The sequence below is a fragment of the Gigantopelta aegis genome, chromosome 3, assembly GCF_016097555.1.
Source record: "Gigantopelta aegis isolate Gae_Host chromosome 3, Gae_host_genome, whole genome shotgun sequence".
Classification (NCBI taxonomy): Eukaryota; Metazoa; Mollusca; class Gastropoda; order Neomphalida; family Peltospiridae; genus Gigantopelta; species Gigantopelta aegis.
The window spans coordinates 34540818-34563466 of record NC_054701.1 but is presented as its reverse complement, the minus strand read 5'-3'; the positions used below and the strand labels follow the sequence as shown (position 1 = coordinate 34563466).

Sequence of the window (22649 nt, the reverse complement as noted above, 5' to 3'; positions counted from 1 at the left end):
ATATCACTAAAACGAAGGTAATTATTTTTAACGGTACAGCTAAAGACTACAGACATATTTTCAAGATAGGAAACACTGCTTTAGAAAACATTAAAGAGTATAAATATCTAGGAATTACATTTACTAATAAAAATAACTTCCGAATTACAAAGATGAGACTTAAACAACAAGCTACCAAAGCAATGTATTTTGTACTTGCAAAAGCCAAAGAACATTTTCTGTCAGTCGACTGTAAACTTAAAATGTTTGACTCGATGATCCTTCCAGTTTTACTACATGGGTGCGAAATTTCGGGACATGAGAAAACTGATATCTTAAACACTGTCCAAATAAAAAATTTCAGACATATTTTACCAGTAAAAAAATCGACACCACTATTTATGTTATATGGAGAGCTGGGGAGAATGCCTATCGAGCTAACTATATATATACAGACGAATGGTCTGTTATTGGGCACGAATTGTATCGGGGAAACAATCTAAACTATCTTTCTTATTATATAGAGCAATGTTATTAGACCATCTTAGCAATAATACCAATTATAACTGGATCACTACAGTAAAAAATATCCTGAATAATTTAGGAATGAGCGATGTCTGGCTTTCCCAATCTTTTGTATCAGTTAAGGTCCTCTCTCAACAAATAAAAAATAGACAATATGACCAATATTTACAAACATGGAGTAACGAAATAGAACTCTCATCGAAAGGCACTACATACAGATATTACAAAGAACACCTCAGTCTAGAAAAATATTTTACTATTATCCCTGAAAAGATGTGGACAATTATTTTGAAATTCAGATTATCTAATCACTATTTGCCTCTTGAAACTGGACGCTGGAATAACATACCTAAGAAAGACAGGCTATGTAACCTATGTGATGAAATAGACATTGGTGACGAATACCATTATATTTTCGTCTGTAAATTTTTCATGATTTCAGGGTCCAGTTTCTACATCCATATTATTATACACGACCAAATACTTTCAAATTCAAACAACTCATGAACAGTAAACGAATCAGTGTATTAAAGAATTTATCAAAATTAATAAATGTTATTACTAATATCTTTAAACGCTCAAAATGCACCCAAACTAACAGTATTTAAGGATTGTACTGTTTATACTGGAAAATAACTTATTTACTGCATATATTGTCAACCACCATCTTGTCATGTGTATATTGTGAAGTGAATGTGTGTACATATATACATTTATATTGTAAATCCCAAATTCTTCATGTATATATATATATATATATATGTTCCTTTATATTATGTAGCCCTCCTATGCTGTTGCTGAACGGCCAGAGTGTAAATAAATTCTGTTCTGTTCTGTTCTGTAATATAATCTTGAACTAAACTGATCAACAAAGATCTAAACCGAGTGACTGCCACCCCATGTTGACCATGATTATTAATAAGTGTTCTTGGTATACACAACGATGATGAACATACAGAGATGGACTAGGCATGGTTAGATATTTATGGTCCCTGGGTAGACTAGTTATTCATTACATGTAAGTACCTTTAATGATAACAGCATTAAAATGATGGACAAAGCAGAAATTCATCATGTCCCTAAGGAGACTATGATTACCCATGATGTTCCTGATGATGCATTCACGTTCCTGATGATGTATTCACATTCTTGGTGATGTATTCACGTTCTTGGTGATCTATTCACGTTCTTGGTGATGTATTCATGTTCTTGGTGATGTATTAATGTTCTTGGTGATCTATTCACATTCTTGGTGATGTATTCATGTTCTTGGTGATGTGTTCATGTTCTTGGTGATCTATTCATGTTCTTGGTGATGTATACATGTTCTTGGTGACATACATGCCCATGGGACTAAAATGATGTACAAGGCTTAGTAGAGTAAGTGGTTACCGGTACCTCTTAACAATACCAGAAGTAACATCTGAACACACTTTGATGTGGTCATACTAAGCTCACAGCAAAATCTAATCGGAAATAGTGAATGTATGCCACATATCACTACAAGACACAAGCACCTGCTGTAGTTGGAGAGACAAGGACTGGTTTGTGGGGGAACAGCAAACCAGCTGCAAGATAAAAGACTTGCTAGACTGGGAAGAAATGATATGGATTTCAGAGAGGAAAAAAGGAAAGAAAACAAAATTAACAAGGAATATCTGGACCTTGTCCTACACATCCACGAACATACATAGCAACTTTGATCCAGTCTGTATCTCTGTGGACAAAATTGACAGGTACTGGAGCAATGGACCTTGCTCCAAGGAAGACCATGATACTCCATGGTGTTCTTGATCCCCACAAGACTTAACCTGATCCCAACAAGACTTAAACTGATCCCCACAAGTCTTAACATGATCCCAACAAGACTTAACCTGATCCCCACAAGACTTAACCTGATCCCCACAAGACTTAAACTGATCCCAACAAGACTTAACCGTATCCCAACAAGACTTAAACTGATCCTCACAAGACTTAACCTGATCTCCACAAGACTTAAACTGATCCCCACAAGACTTAAACTGATCCTCACAAGATTTAAACTGATCCCCACAAGACTTAACGTGATCCCACAAGTCTTAACGTCCAGGGTAAGGTGGAGGAGGCCCTCCTTGTTGAGGATAAGGAGGTGCTGCTTGCTGTGAATATGGAGGTGCTCCTTGTTGAGGATATGGAGGTGCTCCTTGTTGAGGATATGGAGGTGCTCCTTGCTGTGAATATGGAGGTGCTGCTTGTTGAGTTTGTGACGGTGCTGCTACGCTGGCTGCACTGACCGTGCTGTCTTGTGGTATGAGTGGCGGCCTGGGTTTGATGTTGAACTTCTTCATGTAGGACAGCACCTGGTCGGGGATTTCGGCCAGAACCTCCTTGGCCAGGTGAGCCTGGCTAATCTGCTGGTTGCTGCTGTTCAGGAAATCACGGAACGGAACAAACTGGAAAGGAAAGAAAGGAATGCTTTCGTTATAACGAAGAAGAAGTAGTTTGTTTTGTTTAACGACACCACTAGAGCACATTGATTTGTTAATCATCGGCTATTGGATGTCAAACATATGGTAATTTTGACAGTCATAGAGATGAAACCTGCTACATTTTTCCATTAGTAGCAAGGGATCTTTTATATGCAACAGCCCACAGACAGGACAGCACATACCACTGCATTTGATATACCAGTCGTGGTGCACTGGCTAGAGCGAGAAATAGCCCAATAGGCCCACTGACGGGGGATCAATCCTAGACGGACCTCGCATCAAGCGAGCGGTTTCCCACTGGGCTACGTCCTGTCCTTTGTTATAACAAAACATCAGCACGTTTTAAAACCATGCCTACTTGGAAACTGGAAAGGAAAGGAATGTTTAACGAGTTAAAATTAGTTTAACGACACCACTAGAGCACATTGATTTATTCATCATCAGCTATTGGATGTCAAACATTTGGTAATTTGACAGTCATTGAACCATTCACACTTGTTTATTCTGGATGTGTTCCAAATGGTCTTGCCCTCTATTTTTGGAAAAAATTGAGGACTGACTTTGAATATTGAAGGCACCCTTTTTAAAATGCTGCTTCCCTCATAAATACTGTAGGTGTCCTTTTCCTCCCTGGAAAAATTCTGATTCTGCCCCTATATCCGATTGCAGATTTTTTTTTTAACATCTATGAAGTATTAACAATACCTGTACCTGCACTATATCACGTTCAGCGTATTTCCCATTATATGATAGCCTGACATCATCTCCATCAAGCATGTTCATAGCTAAAACAAACAGACGGAGTAGGTGAGAAAACATATTTTCAAAGGTATACATGTACATGTAGCTAGCTGTAAATCACAAGAGACTATTTATGCAGTTACATCAGTAAAGGCTCATTATACTTGGAAAGACAACAAATATTCTAATTTACCAATTCATTGTTATTGTAATCTTCATTATAAACACCATGCCAATTAGTTTTTGTTTTTCACATAACAATACTTTATTTTGACCTCATATATAAAAAAAAATTGCAATTACACACAAAAATTATAATCTGTTATACATGCATATTATTTATTTTGGTTTACACCATTTACAAAAGTTTATCTTTGACATACATGTCGTTACAGTAACTGTCTGCCAAAAATGTCTTAATCTGCTATGGTTATCGTCATAGAATATTCAAATATAAACTTTAAAAAGTCACTTTTTATTTAGTAAAAACTTTTTAAAAACCCCAAAACAATCAGACTGGAAAAATTTAAAAGTCAATTTGCATTTAATTTAGTTTGTGTAATTGAAATGTACACTATTACAATGGTTTACCTTCAAAATCAGCATCACCTACACCCACAATGATGATAGACAGTGGCAAGGTAGAAGCCTGGGAATGGAAACAAATATTGTAAATCTGTCTGTATATAAACCTCACCATTACAGGTTAATAATGTATATCCCCCTCCCCAGTCTGAGAAGTAAAACTGTTTTCTTAACATACAGAGGTTATTCAGGTCAATATGAATATAATTTAATCCAGTAAGTTACAAGTCATTAAAACAATCTGATTTGCAAACAACATACAGCATTAACATTCACTGATATCTTTGTGTCATTTAACTACTATAATTACAGTAGTTTTCTGATTTCATTTTTAACCCACCATCTCTTCTCCTACTGATAACGTTAGTCCAATTTCTTACTTTCACATAGCCTGCCAGTAGTCAGCAATATTCTAAATGATAAAACTGTTTGACTCCTTTCTTTCGAAGTGTAGCCCAGCCCATGAAGTGGCGACAGAGGGTTTCCTCTCTCTACATCTGTGTGGTCCTTAACCATATGTCTGACGCCATATAATCGTAAATAAAATGTGTTGAGTGCGTCGTTAAATAAAACATTTCCTTCCATCCTTCCCAAGTATGATCCCAAATTCCCAAGCAACATTGTAGCTCTTATTTCATGCTAACACAAGCTACATGTATGATTCTGACTGCACTGTCTTGTTTTAAGCCAGTCACAGATCCATTGCAGCAATGCTCAATATATGCATACTTAGGGTCTTCATGAGTACTCGAGTACGGGCCGAGTCTAGCAAGACTCGAGTCTGTTCACAGGACTCGAGTACCCATGCAATGAAGAGAACTCTCATTTAATTATATTGTTTTATGTTATTTTGCCATACGCTTGTCGCCGGTTACATTATAGAGCTATGAGACATGGAGGGAAAACAAAAGTTGAATGTGTGGAATGCAATACAATGATGTGCTTTGGCATTCACGTTCAGCATTGGAATTAACCTTCTGACTACTGCTGGCGAGATATTTTGCTCGATGTCACGCCAGTCGACATACTGTACACTGTAAACAGTGCATTCCCCAATTCATATTTCCCGCCGTTTTGCACACGACACTCACCAAAAAGACTTGTATAAATGGAAACAGAAGTCAATCCAGCTTCCTGTATCTTTATTTGGTGTTTTTTCTTTGGAAAATAACTTGTAATTTTGGTTTTCGACAACTATTTTCACTTGACAATAATGGCAGCATGTCGCGGTAATTTTTAGGGATCGATAGCCGATCGTGACAGCTAATTTGATAATAAATTTGATCATTTTACCAACAATGAAAATCAGCAAATATTGGGATATGAATCGTAGTTCGTTTCTTTAAAAAAAATCTGGTCAGAAAACCACTGTTATCGGGAATAATAGACATAAATACTGGACAGCTGGCCACAAATTACGGTAAGTAAATGCGACTTTTTAGATTTTTTGCCTAATTTTAGTCAATATTAACTGATCTAAAATATCATAAAAATTATAAAAACCCATGAAAATAATACTTACCAATTCATATATGAACTTTATTTTATGTATTTATAAATTATTTAAGTGAATATATGTGAGTAAAAATTATAAACTCGTACCCACTCAGCGTGGTTTTTGTCAAATATTAATCCAGTAGTCTAAAGGTTAAGATGCATAGGCTAAATTAATGCTATTTTACTTTATTCTTTTAGTCTCATTATCATCTATCGGGTACTCGGGTCTGGGTCGAGTCTGATCCTCGACTACTCGAGTCCAATATTTTGGCCCTAATATGCAGGTAAGTAAACAGTATACTCACATTAACTACAGCCTGCACGGTCTGCGGCATGTCTGTGATGATGCCGTCAGTGATGATGAGGAGAACAAAATACTGTGAGCCGTCTCGAACTGCTGCAGCAAACCTATGACGATTACATCACTAGAGTCTCAAGAAGAATTATCCAGTAGAATAAATAATCAAAATAAGCTTCTAATCAAATTGGGTTTTTTCACTGCGTTCCAATTAATAATTATATAATTAAAATGTTTTTGTGATTTTACAAACAACTGGATTCTGAATGATGTCTCTGAAAAATGAAATGTTATCCTTTAATAAACAGGGATGTGAGAGGGGCTGGATCAAAAAAGCTTACTGCAGGCGGGGTCCAGGGGCTGCTCAAGGGCCCCTGAAGGAAAATTGGTGCTTGCAACTCCTGGAACTGCCAAAAATTGCATTCATGCTAACAAAGCTAAACTGGTTATAACTTATAATATAAGGCAACACATCATAAACTTGAAAGCGTGAAAACATGCAAATGAACCTCGCGTGGTCAACAGTATTGAACATCATATTTGTGTTTGTTTTAGACGAAATGGAAAAGCACATTTACGTGTAGCTCTCACATACCTGTATAAAATGCCAACAATTATGGATCACAATTATGATACAAGAAAATTGACGTATATTTTTTACTATATTATTTATAATGTCAGTAATTATAATAATTATTGCCAGAAAAGTAACACCTACATGTACATGTGTATCTTGACTTTTATAACAATGAAACAGAAGGTCATTTAATACCAAATCAGTATCTCTCACCTTGCAACATGGTTAATGACCGGAGCGAAATTAGTTGGTCCATACAACTGGACATTCTGAAGACAACTGTAGTAGGCCTGCAAGACACCTTGGATGCCTTGACAGTAAGGGTTCGAAATGTTAAAATTCTGTAAAAATAAAGAAAAATTACTGCCCTAATAAAATTACATACATAGTAAAAACTGCAAAAAACCCCAGATATAAGAAGTCACCAGCACCATTCCCCCAAAACCTGTAATATAGTACAAATAAAACTACAATGAAACCAATATATAAACTGGACCCTGAACAAACCGGCCAAGTTTTAAGATCCCAAATGTTCTAAATTCTAAAACGCAACCCTCTAATCATTGGATCCTGTCTAAATCAGATAAATATTAGGTCTCTGAGGTGATCTGGTTTAGACAGGTTTCACTGTATGTGACAACTTTCTATTCCAACGCTATCTTAAGCAGATATTTCACACAAATTACAGTGTACATGCAGGGCCTATAGAACTGGGGCCTAATTCACTAAACTCTTGCATATTTGCCATCTCGCAGTGCAGTGCAAAAAGACTTGCAAAGAGGATGCTTTGTTGTCTAGCAGAGCCAAAGAGAGCTTTGTGAATTAGGCTCCTGAATTACAGGAATAACTTCACCAGCAACAGAATATTTACCAGAGCAAATTCATGGGACACGGTTTGATCCCTCAAACGAGCACCAAAGCCAAGAGCAGGAAACAGCTTGTCACTGAAAAAAATATATATTGTTGCTCAATGGACAACACATACAGTTGTGAACATGATTTCAGAAAATAAAGAAATGAAAAGAAAACCGACTTAAAAGTTTGTTTCGTTTAACACCACCACAAGAGCACACTGTCTAAGTAATCATCGGCTACATATACACAGCATTCGAAATTAGCACTTGTCTGTTTGTCCTGACAAGTAAAAATCTGCTCGAACAAACAAAAGGCACCTCTGTGGTTGTCCAGTGGACAAGTAAAAAATGTTCAATGCAGTTTAATTTTGCGTAATCAAAACCATGAAACCATATATTTGGACAAGTGGAAATACTGGCAGACAAGTAGACTTCTAGATGTATTTGTCTGGTGGACAAGTAAAAAATTCTGCTTATTTCCATCACTGCATGTACAATGTACCGTAGTCTTCAGAGGAAACACTTTTCCGTAAGAATCTTTTATATCCACATTCCCACAAACAGAACAGCACAAGCCCATCCTTTGATATACTGGCTGGGATGAAAAATAAAACTCAGTGGGTCCACTAAGGAGGTTAGATCCTACGACCCAAGCGAGCACTCTACTGACTGAGCTAAATCCATTCCCAACATAAAGTTATGACTTGGGGATCTCTCACTGCTGACATTTCCAGCCTGCCGAGAGAAGTGGGATGTACCCTTGTGGTAGGCCTGAAGTGTTCACATGCAGTTCTCTCCACAAACATTTCTGTATAATTAGAAATCCACACCATAACAGGCGCGAATGCAGAATTTCTGAAGGTGTGTTTGTGTGTGTGTGTGTGTGTGTGTGTGTGTGTGTGTGTGTGTTTCCAAATGTGATGACTGATATCTCCTTTTAAACAGGACACTTAATATAATCACATTTCCCCTTAAAGGTTATGGTTGGTTTTCAAAAAGGTGGGGGTCCAGACCCCCCTGGATCCGCTCCGGCATAAAAAAAATTGCAGAGAGACATTGTTTTTTTGGAAAAGTTAAAAAGTACTTTAAACATCCTGTCGGCTTTGCAAAGAGTCAGCGACATACAGCTGTGAAACAGTCTTCAGTCATCATTTTTCACCAAGTATGCAACATCTATCGCTAAAAGAAGAGGTAATGCTTTTTCATAATCAAGAAGGAAAAAACCTACCCATGCATAATCATAGAACTACCCTTCCAAATATTCCTGTAAAAATCCTGCTCTTGGGTGAACCCATCCAGATCCCTCTCCTCCACCCCCACCCCCAATTCCAGCACAACTAATTATTAATATATAATACCTGTCATAATCCTGTATTATTTCTCCCACAGCTGTTAGTGCCGAAGCGTACTGGTTCAGCTGGTATGGGTTTATGTAGTGTAAAGATGTCGGGGTCTGTGGGTTGCCATTGGATGCAGTGAAATCAATCGCAACTGTAAAGTTCATCTGCATTCTGAAGCAAAACAATAAATATAACTGCTGTTAAAATCATGATCATTCAGGATTCTTATCAAACCTTCAACTTTGAGTAACAGGACACTGTCTTATCAAACTTTCAATTTTGAATAAAATAGTAATATCTTATCACACCTTCAATTTCGAGTAACAGTAGAACAATATCTTATTAAACTTTCATTTTTTGAGTAACAGCAGTACAGTAGGTCGAATCAAACCTCCAACAAGTACCAGTAAATACACAGAACTTCACATACGTTGTTTCTGCTTCCTATTTACAGCACAAGTTTATTTTGAGCAAGAATATATACCACGAGACTGCATAGCAGTAGAGTGGTATGTTTTTTCACAAAATAAACAAGTGCAATAAATAGGAAGTGAAAACAATGTATGTGAAGTTCTGTATTTATTACATACTTTCTTTTATGTTTTACAAAAAACGGTTTTTAATTTAACATCATAACACTTTGTTAAATCTATGATCAAAACACCTTTTATGGATTCATTGAACATTAAGAATCATATTTAGCAGCAGCCTTGTGTAATGTTTCAAATACGATATGACGTCATTTGTATATCATATATGACGTCAGTAAATAAAAGGCGCTAACTGCAGTAAAAAGAACAAGGGAATTCCCCATTTAAAAGTTCCGATACAAAATAAATTTATCACGCAGTTTCAAAATGCCTTTATCACTATGGGTATGTAACAAAACACTTTTTAATAAATAACGATACAAGTCACATTCACAACTCACCCTCCCTTAATGTAGTCGAGGAATGAATGCTGTTTTTCTATTCTGCAGTTCATCAACAATACCTAGCCAAACAGAAAACAAAACCCTGAACATGTACACCTAACAATGTATAAAAACATCTAACTCTCACTATTTGTTCTGAGATGTATTCTTTATTTTTAAATGAAAGGAAGTTACTGTAAAAGCATCATTCAGAGTTAAAGAAAAAGATTGAAGCTGGAAATATATTTATTCCTAAGTTAGTACAAATGATTATTACTGAATTACCATTAAAATAAATATTATAAATGGTCTGATATTCCAGAAATTATCTATATATAAAGAGTTTCTCTAATGTTTTAGTCTTTGTTATTTACAGAAAACACATACTTACCATCCCAGAATGTTTATAACCTTTCTTCTTTTGCTTTTTATGTGGGTTTATCACCTGAAAGAAAGCAAAAAAAAAAGAGAAAAAGAGTCAAATTAAATATTTAATAGAAATTAATTACAATAGCACTCTTCAGAAATGAAGAAATATGCTAAAAATAGATTCATTCCCAAGATGCAACATGCAGTGCTGACATTATTTATGTTGAAACATTGGAGGAACCATCAAGTACATGTATGTCTGTAAAAGTTGCTGTTAAAACAAAACAAAAAGTTGCAACTGAACACTGCATATGGGACATGCACAGATGATTTGATGTGTCTGGAGAGACCAACAATGGAAGATGTTTTCTTTCGGAGGTTCCCAAATCCAGTAGAAAGAAAGAAAGAAAGAAATGTTTTATTTAACAACGCACTCAAAACATTGTATTTACGGTTATATGTGTTCAGACATATCGTTAATGACCACACAGATATTGAGAGAGGAAACCCGCTGTCACCACTTCATGGGCTACTCTTTTCGATTAGCAGCAAGGGATCTTTTATATGCACCATCCCACATACAGGGAGGTACATACCACGGCCTTTGATATACCAGTCGTGGTGCATTGGCTGGACCAAATCCAATAGAGTCCAAAATCCTTACCTGTGCTCCACAGCAGGACTAGCTCTGGGTCAGCAGAAAATTTCGCCAAATTATCTATTAAACTTCAAATATAGCAAAAACCCAGTTGTTTTGTATTAAAATATAAATTACTACATAAACTTATTTCGCCAAATTATCTATTAAACTTCAAATATAGCAAAAACCCAGTTGTTTTGTATTAAAATATAAATTACTACATAAACTTATTTCACCAAATTATCTATTAAACTTCAAATATAGCAAAACCCCAGTTGTTTTGTATTAAAATATAAATTACTACATAAACTTATTTCGCCAAATTATCTATTAAACTTCAAATATAACAAAACCCCAGTTGTTTTGTATTAAAATATAAATTACTACATAAACTTATTTCACCAAATTATCTATTAAACTTCAAATATAACAAAAACCCAGTTGTTTTGTATTAAAATATAAATTACTACATAAACTTATTTCACCAAATTATCTATTAAACTTCAAATATAGCAAAAACCCCAGTTGTTTTGTATTAAAATATAAATTACTACATAAACTTATTTCACCAAATTATCTATTAAACTTCAAATATAGCAAAAACCCAGTTGTTTTGTATTAAAATATAAATTACTACATAAACTTATTTCGCCAAATTAAAATAAAATTTGCCAGTTGTTTTTCAAATTTGCAACTGGCGAATTTGGCGAACGCCAGGGCTAGCCCAGCACAGGAGGGTCAATACATGCATGCTGAGAACAGTAGCCAGTCAGGTCAATTGTGGATTGACACTACATGAGAATATGTTTGACAGGTTTCAAAACTGACACATACCGGTATGACAATATATATAATAAATACACCAGAAAATAAAATTATAATAAAGGTCCATGTTCCAGCCACCAACCCACAATGTATTATGATATTCCAGAGTTAGCTCTGGCACTCGCCAGATTCGCCAATTACAAATTTTAAAAGCAGATGGGGAAGTTTATTTTAATTTGGTGAAAAAATTTCATGTAATAACAGACATTTTGTTAGAAAATAACTGGGTTAGTTTTCTGCAATTTTTGAAGTTTCATAAATTCTTTGACAAAACCTTTTGCTCACCCAGAGCTAGCCTCAACCTTGTTTGACACCCAATAGCCAATCTCTATTTTTGTGCTGGGGGTCATTAAACATTCAATAATTCCCTGAGCTAGCCATATATAGTCTTAGAGAGGAAATCCACTACATTTCCCCCATTAGTAGCTCATACCACAGCCTTCGATATACAAGTCGTGGTCCACTGGCTGGAACGAGAAATAGTCCAGTGGGTCCACCAACTGGGATCGATCGTTTTAGTAATGATACCACTAGAGCAAATCGATTCATTAATCATCGGCTATCGCATGTCAAACATTTGATAATTCTTACACATCAGAGGAAACCCACTTCATTTTGTTAATGCAGCAAGGGTTCTCTTGTATGCACTTTCCCACAGACAGGAAAGCACATACCACAGTCTTTGACCAGTTGTGGTGCACTGGTTGGAACGAGAAAAACCTCAATCAGTTGAATGGATCCATCGAGGTGGTTCGATCCTGCCATGCAAGCACTTAAAGCAAGCACTCAATCGACTAACTAAATCCCACCCCTCTTTTTTGAAGAGTGCTATTAACATCACAAGACAGAGAAATTGAATGAAAACATTCCAGGACTAACATACCTCATACTGATTTTCTGAACCCGGGCCTTTGGACAGAGTCCGCAGGTTTGTCGTGAATTCTCCAATCAGATCATGGCTATAATAAAAAATGGTTAGAACATTTTGCTTTGTACTTTTTCTCCCTTTTCAAAAAATAAAACAAAAAGCAAAACAATATTTATTTAATAAATAAAGAACATGTTTTATCCATATTTTCTTCTATCCATATTTTTCCGTAGACAGATAGTACATACCACAGCCTTTGATGTATCAATCTTGGACAGCTGGTTGGGATGAAGAAAAAAAACCCAGAAGGTGTCCAAAGATGGCCATTGATTCTGTAACCTATGACACCTCAGCAAGCATTCTACCCACCAGGCAAACTATTCACAGTTAAACCATTAAATGGACCAATAAAATTTTATATGAAAATATATACGTTTACTTTATTACAAAAAATACTTTATATAACCAGCCATACAGTTGTCATATCCCATTTGTTATAGATATGGCAATGTGAGAAAAAAACTAAAAAACACTGTTCATTTTGGCCAACACTTACCTGCCATCACTATTCCAGTCATAACATTCAACTTTTATAGATCTGTAACAAAGAAAGAAATGTTTTATTTAACAACACATTTTTATTTATAGATCTGTAACAAAGAAAGAAATGTTTTATTTAACAACACATTTTTATTTATAGATCTGTAACAAAGAAAGAAATGTTTTATTTAACAACACATTTTTATTTATAGATCTGTAACAAAGAAAGAAATGTTTTATTTAACAACACATTTTTATTTATAGATCTGTAACAAAGAAAGAAATGTTTTATTTAACAACACATTTTTATTTATAGATCTGTAACAAAGAAAGAAATGTTTTATTTAACAACACATTTTTATTTATAGATCTGTTACAAAGAAAGAAATGTTTTATTTAACAACACATTTTTATTTATAGATCTGTTACAAAGAAAGAAATGTTTTATTTAACAACACATTTTTATTTATAGATCTGTTACAAAGAAAGAAATGTTTTATTTAACAACACATTTTTATTTATAGATCTGTTACAAAGAAAGAAATGTTTTATTTAACAACACATTTTTATTTATAGATCTGTTACAAAGAAAGAAATGTTTTATTTAACAACACATTTTTATTTATAGATCTGTTACAAAGAAAGAAATGTTTTATTTAACAACACATTTTTATTTATAGATCTGTAACAAAGAAAGAAATGTTTTATTTAACAACACATTTTATTTATAGTTATATGTAAATAGATGGAAGGAAGGAAATGTTCTGTTTAACGTTGCACTCAACACATTTTATTTATGGTTATATGGCATTGGACATATAGTTAAGGACCACACAGATATTAAGAGAGGAAACCTGCTGTCGCCACTTCATGGGCTACTCTTTTCGATTAGCAGCAAGGGATCTTTTATATGCACCATCTCACAGACAGGACAGTACATACCATGGCCTTTGTTACATTAGTTGTAGAGCACTGGCTGGAACAAGAAATAGCCCAATAGGCCCACCGACAGGGATCAGGCAGATCAAGCAAGCGCATTACCACTGGGCTACGTCCCGCCCCATACACAAATGGTGTCATATACATGTATGTTAAAGAGCACACCGACGAGAGAGAAAACCCCCTGCTGCCACTTCATGTAATACTCCCGCCCCACACACAAATGGTGTCATATACATGTATGTTAAAGAGCACACCGACGAGAGAGAAAACCCCCTGCTGCCACTTCATGTAATACTCCCGCCCCACACACAAATGGTGTCATATACATGTATGTTAAAGAGCACACCGACGAGAGAGAAAACCCCCTGCTGCCACTTCATGTAATACTCCCGCCCCACACACAAATGGTGTCATATACATGTATGTTAAAGAGCACACCGACGAGAGAGAGAAAACCCCCTGCTGCCACTTCATGTAATACTCCCGCCCCACACACAAATGGTGTCATATACATGTATGTTAAAGAGCACACCGACGAGAGAGAAAACCCCCTGCTGCCACTTCATGTAATACTCCCGCCCCACACACAAATGGTGTCATATACATGTATGTTAAAGAGCACACCGACGAGAGAGAAAACCCCCTGCTGCCACTTCATGTAATACTCTTTTCGATTTAGCAGCAATGGATCTTTTATATCAAACACAGACAGAACAGTACATACCACAGCCTTTGTTACACCAGTTGCGGAGAAATAGCCCGATGGGCCCACTAATGGGGATCAATCCTAGATCAATTGTGCATCAAAGGTTAAAGTTAAAGTTTGTTTTGTTTAATGAAACTACTAGAGCACATTGATTTATTAATCATCAGCTATTGGATGTCAAACAGTTGGTAATTGTTTTGACATATAGTCTTAGAGAGGAAACCCACTACATTTCCTCCATTAGTAGCACATACCACAGCCTTTGACATACAAGTCGTGGTCCACTGGCTGGAACGAGAAATAGTTCAGTGGGTTCACCAACTGGGATCGATCCCAGATCGACCTAGCATCACTATGTCCCGCCCAACTTTGTATTCACTTGGAGTTACTGTTTGGGCCATTTTTAATATCTGCGTTTTTTTATGCAGTATGTGCCTGTTACCAAAAACTGTCACCACAGAATAGATGCGTTCCAAAATGTCCCTTACACAGGGTTTGTAAATGAAGTGTGACTGTAAACCTTACCTGTCATAGTCTCCATTACACAGAGACCTCACAGGGATTGTAAATGGCTGCCATGTTGGATTCAGAGTATTCTTGATTACTTCAGTTCTGTGAACCAGTGTAAAGCTGTAAAATATTAAACAGACATTTTTAGGATTTGGTTTCTTTGAAATTTAAACAGAGACTTTTTAAAAAACAAAATTAACATTTGAGTGTTATGTTTCAAAAATAGTTTTAGGGATTTATTTTTCAGTTAAACACAATCATATCATCAGGGTGTGTGTGTGTGTGTGTGGGAGGGGGGGGGGGGGACCACACTGTCTATCAATCATGTTATGGGGCTACAGGATAGAATAAAAGGTTGTAGGGAAAACAAAAGAAAGTAATTGCAGGGGCTATGACCCCTTTTCCATCCTCCGGCATTAGACTTAGCTATTTTGGACATTTTAACAATGGATTTCATATTATGTTAATTACATTATGGAGTACAGCACACTACAAAATGTTTTTGGTAGAACTTCATCTACTCTAAAACAATCTTGTTATATTTAAAGGGACAGAGTTTGCTGCAATTTTAAACATGTTATCGACTAACAGAGACATTTTAACGATTGTAATTGCATATCAAATATATTTTTCTGCATAAAATATTAGTGGCTGTATATTAAACGTGTTTCTGAACATTGTAATATTTGTACTAGGTTCAATTTTTTTTATTTTTTTTTTGTACATACAAAATTATTTGAAGACAAAATCCAGTTTTGGATTCTTACAAATGTTAAGACAAATGTTAAGACAACCAGAAACATACTGAATATACAGACACTGATGTTCTAATATGTAAGTCTAATCGTAGAAATATTTTATTAGTCGGAAACATCTTACAATGCTGCAAACTCAGGAATGTCCTTTTAAAAGCAGACCAAAAAAAATTAAAAATTCAAACGCTGTATATATCTTCTTTTGCATACTAATTTATGTGTAACTGTTTTTATTTTGGGTAATAACAATAACAGGGCTATAGCTCTGCTACTCGCCAAATTTGCCAATTGCGAATTTTAAGAACAGCCTTTTAATTTGATGAATAAAAATGTGTGATAATTGATATTTGTTGGGAAATAGCTTTAGGCTTTGCTTTTTTTAGATACTTTGGCTAGCCCTGAATAAATAGTTAAAAGTACATTTTAACAGTACATGTAGCACCAGCATCTGACAATTTAATCAAATTGAAATCAAATAGTGTACAATAGAAATGTGGCAACTACCACAATCAAATTGTGTTTCCTTGCCTTCCATCTTCGTTGGCTCGGTAGAACCAGAGGGTGGGGTCAGACTTGCCGAACCAGTCCATCTTGTCTAGTTTCGTGGCCTTCAGCTGAAGGTGACAGACTTCCTGTAAAACAGATATCAGCCAGCTCGTCTGTCAGCAGTTTTATAAAGACTGACAACAACAATTCATATTATCGATATATTTCTATAAAATAATGTACTAAATTAAAAGTTACAGTTTGTTTTATATAAAAACACCACCACTGGAGCAAACTGATTTATATAAAATATTTAATAATTCTAACACATAGTTTTAGAGAAAACCCACTACATTTTGTCATTAGCAGGAAGGGATCTGTTTGCAGCCCAGTAGCGGCTCTCACCCAGAGCGAGTTTTAATGACTCAGTGGGTAGGTGTAAGACCACTACACCCTGTTCTCTCTCACTAACAACTATAACCCACTGTCCTGGACAGACAGCCCAGATAGCTGAGGTTCCCAAAAGATGCCTCCACATTGGAAATTGTAGCTAAGTGTTTGCAAGGTATGCATATAGAAGGAAGGAAGGAAATATTTTATTTAACGATGCTCTTAACACATTTCAATTACGGTTATATGGCGGCAGACATACGGTCAAGGACCACACAAATATTGAGAGAGGAAACACGCTGTCACCACTTCATGGGCTATTCTTTTCAATTAGCAGCAAGGGATCTTTTATATGCACCATCCCACAGACAGGATAGTATATACCACGGCCTTTGTTACACCAGTTGTGGAGCACGGGCTGGAACGAGAAATAGCCCAATGGGTCCACCAACGAGGATCGATCCTAGACTGACCATGCATCAAGCATGCGTTTTATCACTGGGCTACATCCCACCCCGTGTGCATATGGTGTTGATCACTAAGACTTACTTTTGAAACTCCAAGTTCTTCCACACGTACTGAAAATTCAAAATAATATATCTGTGACGATAATATACATGTATTTTCCAAAATTAATGAAAATATAGTTATGACATAAGCTTTGACATTAAAATACTAGTACAAAATAATTTATTTAAGTAATATTTTCAATATATAAGAGTACCAGGTATGTACTGCAAAAGCAATACATGTATATGTCCCCAACAAGGCCAATATGTTTCCATATCGCCTACATGTTTAAGTTCAAGGGCCATAAGGTATAACCGTGTCAAAAGGAAATGGTTTATTTAACGACTCACTCAACACATTTTATTTATGGTTATATGGCATCAGACATATGGTTAAGGACCACACAGATATTGAGAGAGGTAACCCGCTGTCGCTACTTCATGGCCTACTCTTTTTGATGAGCAGCAAAGGATCTTTTATATGCACCATCCCATACAGGATAGCACATACCACAGCTTTTGATGTACCAGTCGTGGTGCACTGGCTGAATAACTGTGTCAAAAATGCAAATACCCATTAAAGTCTGTCATTCTATATAATAATTCTATATAAAATATTTCAGCTCAGTATCTTAAGACACTGAGAAAATAAGTCTGGAAAACTATATGTGCGACAGACGGACAGATGGACAGACAGAACCTATAGTCCCTGTTTTTGGACTGGTAGTGGACTAAAAAGCCAAACTCTAAATGAACTATTAATTTAAAAGCTACATTATTTATTAAAATTCTGACAAGCGTACTTACATGTTATTGATCCACTGTTTACAAAATTTCGTCTAAAAATAAAACAATATAGAATTTACCATTATTATGTAGGGCAACCTTAATGAAATACAGTCTTTCGTAAACAATGAACTGAAAAAATTTATTGCCAGACTTATATTTGTTTTTAATACAATAATGACAAAAGTAACCATTATTAAAACTGTTTTGTTGTTAAACTCCTTGGTAATATATAATATATTTTTTTTAAAGAACAAAATGTGACAAAAAATTCTGAAAAACAAATTGATTGTGTATAATAAATTAGATTGGTGGATAAAATTATTTATTTTTGTTTTTAATTCCATTATTAACTGTATGCAGTAACAAAACAAAAATCAATTTATTAATTTTTTTTCCATCATAATCAAGATGAACATCCACAGGAGTAAATATGCCCCACATTTCATTGATCTAGGGCTTATAGTCTGAGAGTTAAAATGCCCAAACTTAACGAAATTAGCTTCATGCCAAAGTTGACATTATCATCAGAAAAATAACTTTCATTTCACATTCCAAATTCATTAAGGTGAAACATAAATGTAAAATATGTAAACAAATCACTAGTAATTTGAAAATTATATCTAAATTTGTTTATAAAAAGAAAGTACAGTACAGACATCATGAAAAGACTGAATTTAGAAACAACTAGTATAAATATAATTAAAACGTTCAAGCATGTGATGACACATACCAAATATATACAAGCTACTGAAAAACGTAATCTCACAATGCACGCCTCTGAAAACTGCGAGAACGATCATTTCATATGTGTAGCTCACGCAAATATAATTTTACATAACATATTTTTGTTCCGACATCAAATTTAGGACATCATTTACATGGGTGACCTGTACTTTCTTTTGTGAAACCATAAATGGGTAATGGGAATTTTCTATTTTTTGAGACCTGAAGATGTCAATATCACCTGACTATTAATGCCTCACAGCAATAAAAGATAGTGTGAAATATCTTACGTTAGTGGTTTTGTGGTCTTTCCTCCCGGTGCTCCCACCAGCTCTCCAAGTGTACACTCAAGGGAACCCAGGAAGTCCTGTAGTAAAAGAAAAAATCATTATTCATATACATGTACATGTAGGTTAATACAAGCATTATGAGAGTACTGCTAAAGCAACACGTCCCCTACCAAACCCAATAATTTTAGCTCAAGACCTTCTGAAAAAAAAAAAGTCCGGAAAACAAATTTTCACATCTCCTAAGTTCAAGGGCCATAACTCCATCAAAAATGGGTAATTGGCAATGAAAGTCAAACTTGATCTGTAACAGTACAGTATAAAGCTACATGCAGAATTTCAGGTCAATATCCCAAGGACTTCTAAAAAAAAATCATCCGGAAAACTATATGTGGGACAGACAGACGGACGGAGATGAAACCTACATGTATAGTCCCCTCCAGTTTGACTGGTAGGGGACTAACAAGCATTCTGAGAGTACACGAACTACTAGAGCAATACATGTCCCCTACCAGACCTAACAAATTTTCTCATCTCCTATGTTCAAGGACAATAACTGTCAATAAGAGTACCGGTGAGGTACATGATACGCCCATCTATATTAATTAATATGTTACGGGTATGATTCAATACTAATTAAGTGAAATTTTTGCAATGGGATGGATGAACAGTTTGTTTTGGACCAACTACCATCCCATGTTGTTCCTACAGGTACATGTGCTTTGATGGTCCTGTATGCATGTGTAATCAAGATATGATCTGGACATGGATTCACTGTTATTTGCAGTAGACGGTGAAAAGTAGGTCACAGTTACCTAGTAATAGAACGTGACATACCACCAACCAAAGTGGTTCCTACATGTGACGTTTGATGGTCCTGTATGCATCTGTATACAAGATATAGTCCAGACAAGAAAAAGTTAACAGACAGACGTATGGACGGATGGATGTACGTACGGATATGATAAAGCTACACACAGAATTACAGCATGTGAAACAGAAATTCAAATGCTAACATCACCCCCCAAAAAAAACCCCACAGGTCATTTCCAAGAGACAATGTACACACAATTATCTTGTATTATTTAGCTTGTGATTTTCTTATATTTTAATACCATAATGCTCTAAAAATATATCTCAGAATTCCTAATTCCTCAAACACCATCCGAAATCCTACCCTCAACCTGTGCTGTCTTATTTCCAGCAGGCCATATTTTTTCTTAGCATAACATACTATTTCTTTTAGCCTGCTACTTGAAAACTCCCCACAAAAACAACAGCCCATATTTTACTTCATATTTTGAGTCTTGTATAATGATTTGTAACACAATATTGAACAAAACATTTCCTGAAATGGGAATCATTCAGCTCGACATCATTTCAACAATGGACCCATTAGTTTATAGTCTAAAAGTACAGGGATATTACCCTTCACTTTTTTTTTATTAAAGGGACATTCCTGAGTTTGCAGCCACTGTAACATATTTTCGACTAACAGAGCATTTTTAACAACTCAAGTACATATTAAATACAATGTTCATGTTTAAAATGTCAGTGTCTGTGTATACAATGTGTTTCTTGTTATCCTAATGTTTGTAGTTGCCCAAACTGTATTTCACCTCCTAATAATTTCTGATGTACAAAAAAAACCCCATTATATTAGGAAATACAGTGAAATCTGAGCTACTACAAACATGACGACCAGAAACACTTTAGATATACAGAAAGTGATATTCTTAACAATAAATTGTATTCAAGATGTAATGTTAGTTGTTAAATAGAGAATAATACAGGAGTGGACATTTGATACCATTTATCTCATGAGTTGTTTTATGAGTAGCAGCCAGTCGTATGTCTTGAAATTGTTAACACAAAGACATGTGTAAACAATCATGTGTTATCAAAAATAACGCATGGTGTTCTCACCAACAGGTGTGTAAGAAAAAGGATTTATTATTAGGAAATATGTGACAAACAGTTGCAAACTCAGGATAGTTGTTTTAAATTCATCAAAAAGGAAAAAAGCTGAAAATACACACATGCTGGCTCAGGTTGTGACTGGTAGAGTCGATATCATACCTGAAACAAACAAAAATAAATAATTCAAGCACTGACCATTTAAAAATAATGCAACATCAATGAACATAAAATATGTAGTAATATTACCAATTATAGCTAACAAACGGCTCAATCATCAAATATTATTCACAATGAAAACCCTATCAGTGTTTCACCACACAATCTTCAGATAATATTCACAATCAAAACCCCAGCACCTTTAGAAGAATTGAATTTACAGGAACATAAAATCTTATTCAAATTTAGTCACTACTTTAAAATTTTTAGCTGGCTACATTTTTAAAGCATATTTTGGAACCAATCTGTTTCAGGTTACATTAAAAAGTTACAAGTAGGCCTATTAGTTATTTTAGTTAACTTATTTAGGAACATGAAATTACCAAAATAATTTCCTCAAGATCTGCACCTGCTGAAAGCTGACTGAATCAAATAACACATTTTGATGCCATGGCTATAACCTGGCTATTGACAGAACAAGATGCATTCCTACCCTCAATAACCCAAGTTAAACAAAACATACTCGTGCAAATGAAGCCATCATAGCCCAGAGAAATGTATGAGATTTTATTACAAATCATTACCAGAAAAATGAAAGCAGACTAACAATTCAAACCGTAGTTTCTGTGATTCTTCAAAGTAGTAGTCTATGACAAAACGTTTCACAAACTGTGGATTTAGATTGTCCTGTATAGTTTCTGTTCGTCCAAACTAGATCAGAAAGAAAAGACAAAAGAATAATAATTAGATTATTATTATAAAAAGAAAGAAAGAAAGACAATAAAAGTTAGCATATAATATATAAATAAAATATAAACATGAAAAAGAAACATTTAACATTTCATTTTCTAACTAGAATAAATATTAATGGCATACAGGAAAACTGGAGATATGCCAACAATAATATATGTGTGGTGCAATACGTCAGTTTCAAAGAGAGATAATATCTTCAGACACATTTGTGCAAGTCACATCATCATGCATTATATTGACAGTCCTCATTTAGATTTCAGATAGTGAAATTTAATGCAACCCAAGTTGAGTAATAATAAATTAAAGCACAGTATTCAGTTTGCAAGAAGGAAGAAATGTTTTATTTAACAAAAACATTTGCTTTGTTCAACGACACCACCATGCCAAACATTTGACAATTTTAACATATATACTCTTACATCTTTCCATTAGTAGCAAGGGATCTTTTATATGCACCATTCCACAGATAGGATAGCACATACCATGGCCATTGGTACACCAGTCGTAGAGCACTGGTTGTAATGAGAAATAGTCCAATGGGACACCTGAATGGGATCGAACACAGATCAATTGTGCATATCATCAGGCAAGCACTTTTACAACTGGGCTACATCCTAGCCCCAACCTGTATGAACAAGTGTACTTATACATTCTACATATACAGTGGCATAGGAAGGTGCCAAAAAGTGGAGTGGTGGCACACA

General features: G+C 35.2%; 1 protein-coding gene across 1 annotated transcript in view; it reads right to left on the bottom strand.

Annotated features, from left to right (window-relative positions):
• Positions 1 to 1238: 1238 nt before the first annotated feature.
• The window catches only part of LOC121367927 (copine-8-like), a 28362-nt gene continuing 6951 nt past the window's right edge, over positions 1239 to 22649 (bottom strand). The window contains exons 3-20 of the mRNA XM_041492383.1: positions 21800 to 21903; positions 21156 to 21195; positions 19120 to 19196; positions 18125 to 18156; positions 17358 to 17386; positions 16461 to 16564; positions 15193 to 15297; positions 13036 to 13077; positions 12495 to 12570; positions 10169 to 10222; positions 9796 to 9857; positions 8883 to 9035; positions 7542 to 7614; positions 6884 to 7011; positions 6101 to 6203; positions 4305 to 4362; positions 3684 to 3757; positions 1239 to 2936 (exon numbers count right to left, since the gene is read on the bottom strand). Coding sequence (XP_041348317.1) covers positions 2583 to 2936; positions 3684 to 3757; positions 4305 to 4362; positions 6101 to 6203; positions 6884 to 7011; positions 7542 to 7614; positions 8883 to 9035; positions 9796 to 9857; positions 10169 to 10222; positions 12495 to 12570; positions 13036 to 13077; positions 15193 to 15297; positions 16461 to 16564; positions 17358 to 17386; positions 18125 to 18156; positions 19120 to 19196; positions 21156 to 21195; positions 21800 to 21903 — 1668 coding nt within the window. The 3' untranslated portion in view covers positions 1239 to 2582. The remainder of the gene's footprint in view (positions 2937 to 3683; positions 3758 to 4304; positions 4363 to 6100; positions 6204 to 6883; positions 7012 to 7541; positions 7615 to 8882; positions 9036 to 9795; positions 9858 to 10168; positions 10223 to 12494; positions 12571 to 13035; positions 13078 to 15192; positions 15298 to 16460; positions 16565 to 17357; positions 17387 to 18124; positions 18157 to 19119; positions 19197 to 21155; positions 21196 to 21799; positions 21904 to 22649) is intronic.